This window comes from Salmo trutta, chromosome 28 (assembly GCF_901001165.1).
Source record: "Salmo trutta chromosome 28, fSalTru1.1, whole genome shotgun sequence".
In the NCBI taxonomy this organism is placed as follows: Eukaryota; Metazoa; Chordata; class Actinopteri; order Salmoniformes; family Salmonidae; genus Salmo; species Salmo trutta.
The window spans coordinates 27,552,902-27,565,455 of record NC_042984.1 but is presented as its reverse complement, the minus strand read 5'-3'; the positions used below and the strand labels follow the sequence as shown (position 1 = coordinate 27,565,455).

The 12,554-nt window shown below is 39.7% G+C and overlaps 1 protein-coding gene across 1 annotated transcript; it reads left to right on the top strand.

Annotated features, from left to right (window-relative positions):
* Positions 1-328: 328 nt before the first annotated feature.
* On the top strand, positions 329-1,945 carry sst6.1 (somatostatin family member 6.1). The gene is made up of 2 exons (XM_029720320.1): positions 329-834; positions 1,363-1,945. Exons 1-2 carry the CDS (start codon positions 733-735, stop codon positions 1,594-1,596), a joined length of 336 nt encoding a protein of 111 aa, XP_029576180.1. The 5' UTR covers positions 329-732; the 3' UTR covers positions 1,597-1,945.
* The last annotated feature ends 10,609 nt before the right edge of the window (positions 1,946-12,554 follow it).

The window sequence follows — 12,554 nt, the reverse complement described above, 5'->3', positions numbered from 1 at the left end:
TTGAAATCAGAGGGAGAGGAATTGTATGCAGAGAAATATACAATAGATCTGTGGATAGAATGGGTGGTACAACCAAGGCACAGAGTCAAGGGCACTTATTTATTTGTGTCCTGAATAAAATACATGCCCTTGACTCTGTGCCTTGGTTTTATTGTATTGGGAAAAAGTACAATATTATTTGGATTAATAAACTAGAATCAGGATGAAAACCCTTTTTCAAGCTGGTTGTCTAATGTCTGAAGTCCTCACGTACCGTGCTGCACACATCTGGTAAATCGTCGGAAATGACACCTGCCAGAGATCACTTTTTTGCAGATGGCTTGATACACATAAAATGACTGTCAATGTATTATTTTGATATTGATGTCAGAACTATTCTTAGACACATGACGTGAAAATGTCTCACCATTAGTCAAGGGGTTAACTGATCAATGACTCCATTTGTTTTCCTCTGACCCCCCCACCCCACCGTCATACACCCATCACTTTCTGCGTCAGTGGTAGACAGGGAGAGAGGGCTATAAAGGAGTGGGGGACTTTGGAGGTAGAGCTTAAAAATCAACATCGCTTTAGTGACAGTAACCTATCCAAGGCTACCAGTGCACCTTCTCGACCACTTTCTGTTCTCCCACTGAACTCTCACCACTTTGTGCGCTCCCTCCAGATCTCTCTCCGTCTGTCTCTTAATTTAGTGTCTGCCTGTCGTCCATCCTCTGCTCTCTCTCTCTCAGCATGCAGCTCCTGGTCATTTTAGCGTCTCTCATGGGGGTTCTATACAGTGTTAGAGCAGCCGCCGTGCTTCCTGTCGAAGAAAGGAGCCCACTACTTAACAGGGTGAGTAGAGAATTTCATTTTATATTATTAACTATGTTTCATACAATTTTTATTGTCATGTTTTACTATTACTTGTATCATCAATTGTTATTTGCATTATGCTTTTTATGGTTGTCAGATAAATTTGTGTTCAAATGTATTAAAAAAAAATCTTAAAAAAGGTAAAAAAAAAGAATCATTATAAAAAGTTTGATCAATCATTATAAAATTATAATTTGACAAATTCATTTGTAGTGATCAATTATCAATAATTTATATTTAATAAATTAGTACAATGACATTTAATGGTTTTATATTTCTTTTTAGTAATGGGTTTGAAATGTAATTTATAAATTCTCACAACGAATTAAATGATGGCTTTTTTATTTGAGTGAAACAAATATTTCTAACCTGGTTTGTCAGTTGATAAAGAAATAGGTCACCTTGGTCAACAAAATATACAATTTCTTTGTAGCTAACATTGACATATTTACATATTTCTACATATACGCAACCACTGATTTGCCACCTCTTCTGCCTTTCTATTAGGAATTGAGTAAAGAGCGCAAAGAGCTGATTCTCAAGCTGGTGTCTGGCTTGTTAGACGGAGCGACGGACACCAACATGCTGCCCGGAGAAGGGGTGTCCCCTGTGGATCTAGAGGAGCCCCTGGAGTCTCGACTGGAGGAGAGGGCCGCCTACAACAGGCTATCACAGCTGCCGCAGCGCGACCGCAAAGCCCCCTGTAAAAACTTCTTCTGGAAAACCTTCACCTCCTGCTAATAGTGATATCCAGTCAGCCCCGCTATGCTCCAGTTGACCCGCAAAACAACACAATCTGACCCAGACCCAACATGAACTGTGGTAGACCTGAGCTGTACATATCATCCACCCAGTTTGAAGAGCGCTCTCAATGACCTTTGAGACACTGACAGTCTGTTTTAAATATTGATGATTTATTTCTCTATTTATGTATGTATTTATTTATTTCAGATTATCCAAAAACAATAAAGCATGGTTGTGGTGAAAAGTCTCTTTTTTTTCTTTGTTCACATTACATTTAATAAATCTATTGAAGAACTCTCTGAATTAATTTACTAAAGCTGCAATATGTAACTTTTTGGGCACCTGACCAAATTCCCATAGAAATGTGAGTTATAGATCTGTCATTCTCATTAAAAGCAAGTCTAAGAAGCGGTAGATCTGTTCTATGTGTGATATTTCTATGTTTCCGGTTCTTAAGTTTAGTTTTTGAATATTTAACTCTCTGTTTTGTACGCCAGCTTCAAACAGCTGAAAACAAAATATTTTTGCTTATGGAAACATATTTCACAGCAATCTGACAAGGTAAAAATCTGTCGTTCTGCCGGAGCAAAGCAGTTAACCCACTGTTCCGTGGGCGCCGAAGATGTGGATGTCGATTAAGGCAGCCCCCCGCACCTCTCTGATTCAGAGGGGTTAGGTTAAATTTGGGTCAATTTGTGGTTTCAGGAGCAGACTTTCATGATGTTGGCAAAACTGTATGTTGTGGATCTGGGATTTAGGGAAGTAGAATCATATTCAGCCTAAATTAAACTTTATGGTTTCACTGGATGTGTACAGATTGATAGCGATATGGCTTAATCTCTTGGTGAAGGATTATGCCAATGCCAATTAATTATATTTGTGTGGACAGGTATGTTTGAGATCTCTTTACATTTTCTGGTCTTGTCAAAGATACACATAAATTCCTATTTGTTTGTCCAGAACAACAACACAACTTGCTGAGCATAGCTTACCCTTTCTGCCAAGCTTAATTTATTAGCTCTTTAGCTGCAAAACATATCCTAAAGAACACTAGTATTGATCAAATATCATCAACAAATATATTTTTTATTTGTCAACTAATATTTTAACAATTTGTAAGTGATATTTACAGGATCTACAATTGATCTACAGTTAAGATAGAGTTTACAGATAAACCATTTCTTTAATGATTTAAAAAATATATTTTGGCCAAGAATAGATATGTTTGTAAAATGTGTTTGTTTTCTTGGTTACAATAGTTTTCTAACCCTATCATGCATTCATAATTTGCAAAGGGGACATCATATCTAGTCTCGTCCATCAGCCGGAACGCTCTCTGTGAAACTAGTCACAGTTATATACGGTAGTAATTATTCTGGGGACAAGGTTGCATTATATTCAATAGAATTAACCACATATTACAATTAAAATACTTAACATGGTCAACAAAACACAAACAAATGAATTCAATCATAGGATCAGATGACTGTCTTCTTTGGTTGTGAAAAAGGTAAATGTCTTTGAACTGGTAGAATATAACATAATATACGATTGACATCAATACACCACAAAAAATTAAGGCAGTGATATACATGCACATCTGGCTAAATGTCTGCAGATTTTGTAGATTGAAAATATAGGACCTACTGTATGATTGTAAGATGTCTGTTAAAAGTCTTGCTGTTTAAAGGTTTGAATGTCAGATTTTTCTTTCTGGACAAATTCACTTTTTTTTTTTAATCGATCAGCTCCCTTGTTGCATTTATCCTTATTTATTCATGGTCACATGTATGGACTGATGGTTCAGTGAATTATTGCAGGTCATAAAGCATGTCAGTAAGGATAGGACAATAATTCAAGAATCTAACCATGTATGCCTAAAGCTAACACTAGGTTCCTCAGTATTTAAATTGGAATACAATTATCCTGCTTTGTTTGAAGAATGTGTTGGTTTCCCACATTTTGTTTAAAATCTATTTGTGATGGGTAAAAGTCACGATCACCCACATACCGCTTTATTTTATCATGCAAAAGGTACAGTAGTGCTGCTAATATGATGTGAGTGACCTTCGCAGACAGAAATATCACATCCTGTCTTATACAAACTCCTCCCTCATGAGAGTTTAGACAAGTGGAGGTCTGTGACGTTTAAGATGAGGGAGGACGATAAAGAAAATGTATGAGCATGGCCTTATTTCTATTACAGCATATTGGATGACTGTCATTCATATTCCATTCACCCAGCTCAATGTAACATCGATAGGTTTAGGCCACTACATTATACTCAAATTTCCCCTATACCCACCATGAGGTTGCTACAACCTAGCCTATGAATGAAAGTTTACAGCGTAGGTGCACAGGTCGAGATAAATATTTGAGGTGACAGACAGCGACACAAGCACAGACAGTGACACATTCAATACCGCCTTGCGCATTCTTGCCTGCATCTAGCCGATCTAAGGTGTAATCATTAGTCCAACAGTTGCAAACGAGAGTTTCTATTGGACAAATTCAGGTATGTTTATCCCCATTTCGTTCCGTTTGCTTCCGTTTTTTCAACAGAATCGGTGGAAAGAATATAACCCTGATTACATGCAAACTTTCACTTTCAAACAGCTCGTTGTATTCCTTCTCGCATCTATGCGCTCTCCTCCTCTCACCTTTTCCCTTCGCCTTTGGACTTCATTGCACAACACATCAGCTGTCTGTGACCAGATGAAAAAAACTTTCCAAAACAAACCTTCATTTCATAACCGCTACACACAACCTACATCATTGTCACCAAATTAGCTAAAGTAACGTCATAGTCAACGTAGCTAATAATACTAATGTGTTTATGAGGAACAGTGTACAGTCAGTAAGCAGTTAAGCAGTTACACCGGCGGGCACGGGGGCAATAAATGAGTAAATGAATAGGATAAACTAGCTAGCTGCATTTGCTAGCTAAGTAAGGGAAAGCGATTTTTTTTTATAGCTAGCTAGCTGTCTCTCTCACTCCTCCATTTTTTAAGAAATGTATTGTTCAAACCTGTTCAACTATTGTATTTTTCTCTCTTTGAGTCAACTACTCAACTCATTTTATGCGGTTGGAGGATGTCATAATTACTGTATAAGTCTATGGAACGGAGCCTCCTAGATTTTGTATTGAAGTCAATGTACCCAGAGGAGGACGGAAGCTAGCTGTCCTCCAGCTACACCATGGTGCTACCCTATAGAGTGCTGTTAAGGCTACTGTTGACCTTCATTGCAAAACAGTGTGTTTTAATCAATTATTCGGTGACGTGAATATATTTTATACAGTTTTATCTAAAAAGGATAACTTTTAAATGTTTCAATATTTGAATTTTTATGAAAATCACTGGAGGAGGATTGTCCTTCCCTTCCTCCTGTGAGGAGCCTCCACTGGTTTAGACATGTAATCAGAGGAGGGATTAAAGTGAAATGGACCTCTATTCCCTACTGTATGTTAAAGGTCTAATTTGATGTATTGAAAGCCTTGCCAGTATCTACCACAAAACGTTCTATTATGGTTAGAGTGTGGTTATCCCCATGGTTATTTTGCATTCGACCTTTCTACACGTCTGGGAATGTTGCAGGATAGTTGCTTGTTATATTTTCTTGGTATGTCATTACTTTAACATAACTTTTTCCACATTCTCACATGGTAGCATTTAATTCGATGTTTGGTAATATCCTAGAAACGTTCTCAAAATAGTGTGACATAGGTAATGTTCTCAAATAGTTCAGAGAACTTAAAAAAAGGTGGAGTGTTTTATTTCATAAATAACAACTGGTGTGCTGCTTGAAGTGTGAGGGAAATCTCGAGCTTTTGCTCACCTGATACTGTATAGAATACATCATGGTAAGCTACAGACACTTTTATCTACGAAGAGAGTTATCATCTGTAATAATCACGGCTGTCTACAAGCCAACACCACTCTGGCACTCAAACTGTGTCGGACCATAAACAAACAAGAAACCGCCCACCCAGATGCAGCATTTCTGGTGGCAGTATACTTTTGTATTTGTATTAATTAAGGATCCCTATTAGCTGCTGCCATTCTACCCACAGAAAGGCATAAGGCCCTCCCTCATCCTCTCTTCATCAAATCTGACCATGACTCCATTCTCCTGCTTCCTGTTTACGAACAAAACCTCAAACGGGAAGTACCAGTGACGCTCTTAAAATGGAAGTGGTCAGATGAAGCAGACGCGAAGCTACAAGACTGTTTTGCTTGTACAGACTGGGATATCTTCCGGGATTCAGCCGATAGCATTGAGGAGTTTACCACAACAGTCACGGGCTTCATCAGTAAGTGCCTAAACGATGTCGTCCCCACAGTGACTATAAAAACGTATCCAAACCAAAAACCATGAATTACAGGCAACATCCGTGCTGGCCTAAACGCTAGAGCTACCACTTACAAGGAACAGGACATCAACATGGACACATACAAGAAAGCCCGCTATGACCTCTGACGAGACTTCAAACATGCAAAAGGACAATACAGGCTCTGACTCGTCATTTGTGACAGGGCTTGCAAATGATAACGGATTACAAAAGGAAACCCAGCCATGAGTTGCCCAGCGATGCAAAACTCCCGAACGAGCTAAATGCCTTTTATACTCGCTTTGAGGAATATAACACTGATCCTTGCGTGAAAGCCCCTGTTTTTCTGTATGACTGTGTAATCTCGCTCTCCATGGCCGACGTGAGAAAAACCTTTAAACAGGTTAACAATCACAAGGCTGCCGTACCAGATGGAATACCAGGGCGCATTCTGAAAGCATGCACAGACCAGCTGGCAAGTGTCTTCACAAACATTTTCAATCTCTCCTTGTCGCAGTCTGTCATCCCAACATATTTCAAGCAGACCACCATTGTCCCTATCCCCAAGAGCTCCAAGGTAACCTGCCTAAATGACTATCGTCCTGAAGCACTCTGTTCATGACACACATCAACACCATCATTCCAGACACCCTAGACCAACTTCAATTCGCATACCGCCCCAACAGATCCATAGATGATGCAATTTAAATTGCACTTCACACTGCCCTCTCCCACCTGGACAATAGGGGAAATAACTTGAGAATACTGTTCATAGACTACAGCTCAGCGTTCAACACCACATTCTCAGAATGTTATTTAATTACCTTTAAATAACCTATAATTTTCCTTCTCAGAGCATTACTGAAACTTCTCAGGGAAACATTCAAGGATCTCAAGTGAAATGTTCACAGTACCTGCAACCTATAAACAAATGTTGCCAGAACAGTCCAGAATGTTGTCTTTTGTTCTCAGAATGTTTAAAAAACATGACATTTGACCGGTCAAGAAACTTGAGGGCTATGTTCCCACAACAAACTGAAACCAAAAACACACGTTCTCACAAGTTCCAAGGAACCATATGTGCTAGCAGGGTAGCTAGGAATAAACTCGTCATACCTGGTACGCTTGAGCACAATAAATGTATAGCCAGAGACCGGGTGGATCTTCAATTGGAGATAATAAAATCTTGCCTGTGTGCCTTCCAACCTGCTGTTCGATTCTCATTGCACAGGGCCTGCATTATCCATTGGAGCTTGATGATCTATCTATCTATCACACTACAATTACCAAGCACCGGAAACCTGCAGCCTCTCATAGCCATTCAGGCATTTTAGGCTATGCCTATGATGACTGCTCATTTAGCTCAATACCAAGGGCTAGAGCAGGTATAAAATAATCAAATCATTACTGTGTACAGTACAACCAAATATTGACTTTAGTCTACAGCCCTGGAGCATCATTATGTAACAGCGAATTGATGGATCTCCTGAGAAGGAATTATATGGTCTGGTAATGCATCGCTCAAAGCGTCAGCTGAGGACTTTCATTTTCTTGTTGTGCAATTATACCCTTTCATTTATTTCACTGTAATATACCCCTTGGTATTTCACCAATTTAATGATATGGTGATAGGTGAGAAACATAACTAAACAACATAATGATACTGTGATACATTTATTTAAAAAACAAAAGGTGCTATCTAGAATCTAAAAGGGTTCTTCGGCTGTCCCCGTAGGAGAACCCTTTGAAGAACCATTTTTGTTCCAGGAAGAACCCTCAGAGTGTTCTCCAAGGAACCCAATAGGGTTCTACCTACATTTACATACATTTTAGTCATTTAGCAGATGCTCTTATCCAGAGTGACTTACAGTAGTGAATGCATACATTTCATACATTTTTTTCCGTACTGGTCCCCCGTGGGAAGAGAAACACCTGGAACCAAAAAGGCTTACCATATGGGAACAGCCGAAGAACCCTTTTGGAACCCATTTTTCTAAGATTTCCATGTCTGTGGGGCACAGTATCATGTTCAGTAACTCCAGGGTACACTTAAACTGGAAAGTTTGGTCCCCTCTGGTGGCTTCAAAGGTGTTAATTAGGCCACCTGCTCATAGAGGACTGCACTTGTATTGTTTGATAGTTTCTTTCTTTAAATATGCATATTGTGTTATGTACAGTATGTTGTTTGCAGGGCTCACTTGTAAAAGAGACCTGGGTCTCATGTGACTCCCTGTATAAGCAAACCCGGCGCCAGGATAAAGTGACCAAGGGAGCAGTTGAAATCGGTGAGGGGGCACAATTTTGGGAGGTTCTTACATTGGAATTATATTTAATTCTGATTATTTATTTAATTTTTTATTTAACTAGGCAAATCACTTAAGAACAAATTCTTATTTACAATGACGGCCTACCCCGGCCAAACCCGGACGTTGCTATACCACAATAAACATAAAGTTCAATGCTGAGACTCTGAGACCATTGAGTGCTTTAGAAGTAACAGGTTGGGGCAAAATCTGTAACCCATCTCAGCTGCACTGTATCAGCACAATGGACAGCACCCTACACAGCAAAGCAAGAACTATTTGTCAATGAATTTAAGATACAAGATAGATAGGGTAATTAACTTAGAACCAAAGGATTTGCTAGGCAGGCATTAAGCAATGAGCATTTTAAATGCACTGCACTGTGGAAATTAAAACGAGTTGTATTCGCCTGCATTCACATAGGCGGTTGGTAATATCAATAGCATGCTTCCAGCTAGAATAGCCGCCTTGGGTGAAGGCCTAGTCTGCGCTAGCATCGGACCCACTAGCACAGAGGCTGCTGCCTACATACAGACTTGAAATCATTGGCCACTTTAATAAATGGAGCACTAGTCACTTTAATAATGCCACTTTCATAATGTTTACATATCTTGCATTACTCATCTCATATGTATGTATTCTATACAATCTATTGCATCTTAGCCAATGCCGCTCGGACATTTCTCATCCATATATTTATATTCCATTCCTTTACTTAGATGTGTGTGTTAGGTATTTGTTGTGGAATTGTTAGATATTACTTGTTAGATATTGCTGCACTGTTTGAACTAGAAGCACAAGCATTTCACTATATTCGCAATAACATCTGCTAACCATGTGTATATGACCAATAACATTTTATTTTATTTGATAACTTTCGACATGGGAACAAAAATGCCGCATCTGCTGTAACCGAGTATTTCAGCCACTTTCTTCCTATGAACCAGTAGGTATTAAATCGGCGTTTTTGGACATAAAACCTGCCGCTAGGGTAGGATTCTAAGGTAACCTGGATCCTCGGGAACAGGAGGAGGTGGAGGGCGCTCTGGAGCTATTATCCTGGCGGCACTTGTGGAAGTGGGGGTGGGCTCTTCAAACGGAGCTGGCTGGAGTTCTGAAGCATCATCGCTGCTGGGCTTGGCGGCGGCCTCGGTTTATGTCCATCGTGGCAGTAGTAGATCAGCTAGTTAGAGCTAATTAGGCTAATAACATTTACGCCTTTTACAGCTAGTTGGAAGCTAAATCAACTCTGTATTGGTGGGGCGTGAAGCAGAGTTGAGTGAAGCCGCTTGAAATGTAAACTTGACCCCGTCCTCATAAATCAAGATCAAATATTACAGGCGGAGGCGTATCTTGTTATTCATGTGACCTACCACAGATGAGCAGCGCTTTTTATGGAAACCCAAAGGAGTCAAACCTAACCGCCCAGTGGCATTCCATAGCCCCTTACACACACTCCACTGCGCGCTATGTCCATTGAGCTGATACAGTGCAGCGGAGATACAGATTTCGCACCAACCTGTCACTCAATCATTTAAACTTTTTTGCTATTTTTACACAGGGACATAAAACTAAAACTCAAATGACACAACTTTCAACTGAGAGGGCTAAGCCACCCCCTCTCCTCGTGGAACCCGGCCCGTGTATAAAGGAGGATAGTAGACATGGGTGAATTTACATGTATCCACCACTAAAGACTGAGGAAACTAGACATGAGAAAATAAATTACCCTGAGAATGTAAGTGAATAAAAACGCAATCAAAAACCTTCATATGCGGCATCGGATACGTACATTAATCCATAAATACGAAATTCATTATAAATATATAGGCTATATCTTAAATGACTGTGTTTTCATGAATTTTATTATATATCTTGACTTCCAGTAAAAACAGAAAAAATTGATAGGGAAAGCAGAAATTAACTTTACTTTCCCAGTGTATACAAAACATGATTTCAATGTTCTTTTTGTTCCCAAAACCTCTGAAGGATTGATTTCAATGTTCTTTTTGTTCCCAAAACCTCCCAGGGATTGATTTCAATTAATGTCTCTAGTACAGACATTACTGCACAAAGTAATTTGATGTCAGTGGAGAAGCTGTCCACTCCACACCTTATGCCCCTGAGCTTAAAAGAGCATGCACTGGATGAACATCAAAGCTGGTGCCTGCAACCAAGGCATTTCTATTGGTTTTTTCTTTTGATCTGAAGGAAAGGGATGCAAAGTGCTCCAACCTAACTGTGTAATTGAAATTGAAATGTGACTCCATGTTTTCCTGTATTTAAAAAATAACAAAGTAATAGCTTTTGTCATGACTCCTCTTAAAAAATGAAACAACATCAAAGAGACGGCTAAAATTGTTTAATCATTCCTTTGCAAGGAGAGCATATATACTGAACAAAAATATAAATGCGACAATGGTCCCATGTTTCATGAGCTGAAATAAAATATCCCAGAAATATTCCATACACACAAAAGCTTATTTCTCTCAAATGTTGTGCACAAATTTGCTTACATCCCTGTTAGTGAGCATTTCTCCTTTGTCAAGATAATCCATGCATCTGACAGGTGTGGCATATCAAGAAGCTGATTAAACAGCATGATCATTACACAGGTGCACCTTGTGCTGGGGACAATAAAAGGCCACTCTAAAATGTGCAGTTTTGTCACACAACACAATGCCACAGATGTCTCACGTTTTGAGGGAGCATGCAATTGGCATGCTGACTACAGACCTGTTGCCAGAGAATTTAATGTTAATTTCTCTACCATAAGCTGCCACCAACATCGTTTTAGAGAATTTGGCAGTACGTCCAACTGGCCTCACAACCGCAGACCATGTGTAACCACGCCAGCCCAGAACCTCCACATCCGGTTGCTTCACTTGCGGGATTGTCTGAGACCAGCCATCCGGACAGCTGATGAAAGTGTGGGTTTGCACAACCAAAGAATTTCTGCAAAACGGTCAGAAACCGTCTCAGGGAAGCTCATTTGCTTGCTTGTCATCCTCATCAGGGTCTTGAACCAATTGCAGTCCGCTGTCATAAATGACTTCAGTGAGCAAATGCTCACCTTCGATGGCCACTGGCACACTGGAGAAGGGTGCCAGTGGCCATGAATCCCGGTTTCAACTGTATGGGGCAGATGGCAGACAGCATGTATTGCGTCGTGTGGGCGAACGGTTTGCTGATGTCAATGTTGTGAACAGAGTGCCCCATGGTGGCAGTGTGGGTTATTGTATGGGAAGGTAAGTAAGCTACGAACAACGAACACAATTGCATTTTATCAATAGCAAATTGAATGCACAGAGATACCATGATGAAATCCTGAGGCCTATTGTCGTGCCATTCATCACCTCATGTTTCAGCATGATAATGCACAGACCCATGTTTCAATGATCTGTACACAATTCTTAGAAGCTGAAAATCTTCCAGTTCTTCCATGGCCTGCATACTCACCTGACATGACACCCATTGAGAATGTTTGAGATGCTCTGGATCAACGTGTACAACAGCATGTTCTAGTTCCCGCCAATATCCCGCAACATTCCATAGAAAACAATTAACAGCCTGATCAAATCTATTCAAAGGAGATCTGTCACTCTGTATGAGGCAAATGCCGGTCACAACAGACACTGACTGGTTTTCTGATCCACGCCCTTACCTTTTTTTTAAGGTATCTGTGACCAACAGATGCATATCTGTATTCCCAGTCATGTGGAATCCATAGATTAGGGCCTAATGAATATATTTAAATTGACTGATTTACTTATATGAACTGTAACTCAATAAAATCTTTGAAATTGTTGCATGTTGCATTTATTTTTGTTCCGTGTACATGCTCTAACTAACTAAACTTGCTAGTTTGCCTGTCTGTAAAGACAGTATTGTGTGACAGTGTTCTTTTATTGTCCCCAACACAAGTTGCACCTGATCATACTGTTTAATCAGCTTCTTAATATGCCACACCTGTCAGGTGGATGGATTATCTGGGCAAAGGAGAAATGCTCTCTAACAGATTATGTAAACAGATTTGTGACCAAATTTGAGAGAAATGAGCTTTTAAAAAATTCTGGGATCTTTCATTTTAGCTCATGAAACATGGAACCAACGCTTTACATGTTGCGTTTATATTTTTGATCAGTATAGAATAGGCGCTTGGCAGTATACCATATACAGGTATACTGTATACCGGGGTCACTAAATGTTTGCCAAATCAAATCAAACTTTATTTGTCACATGCGCCGAATACGACAAGTGTAGACCTTACCGTGAAATGCTTACTTACAAGCCCTTAACCAACAGTACCGTTCAAGAGGAGT

Coding starts and splice junctions, on each gene's coding strand:
- sst6.1 (XM_029720320.1), top strand. CDS start 733: ATGCAGCTCCTGGTCATTTTAGCGTCTCTCATGGGGGTTCTATACAGT. Junction 835..1,362: donor GGAGCCCACTACTTAACAGG/GTGAGTAGAGAA, acceptor CCTTTCTATTAG/GAATTGAGTAAAGAGCGCAA.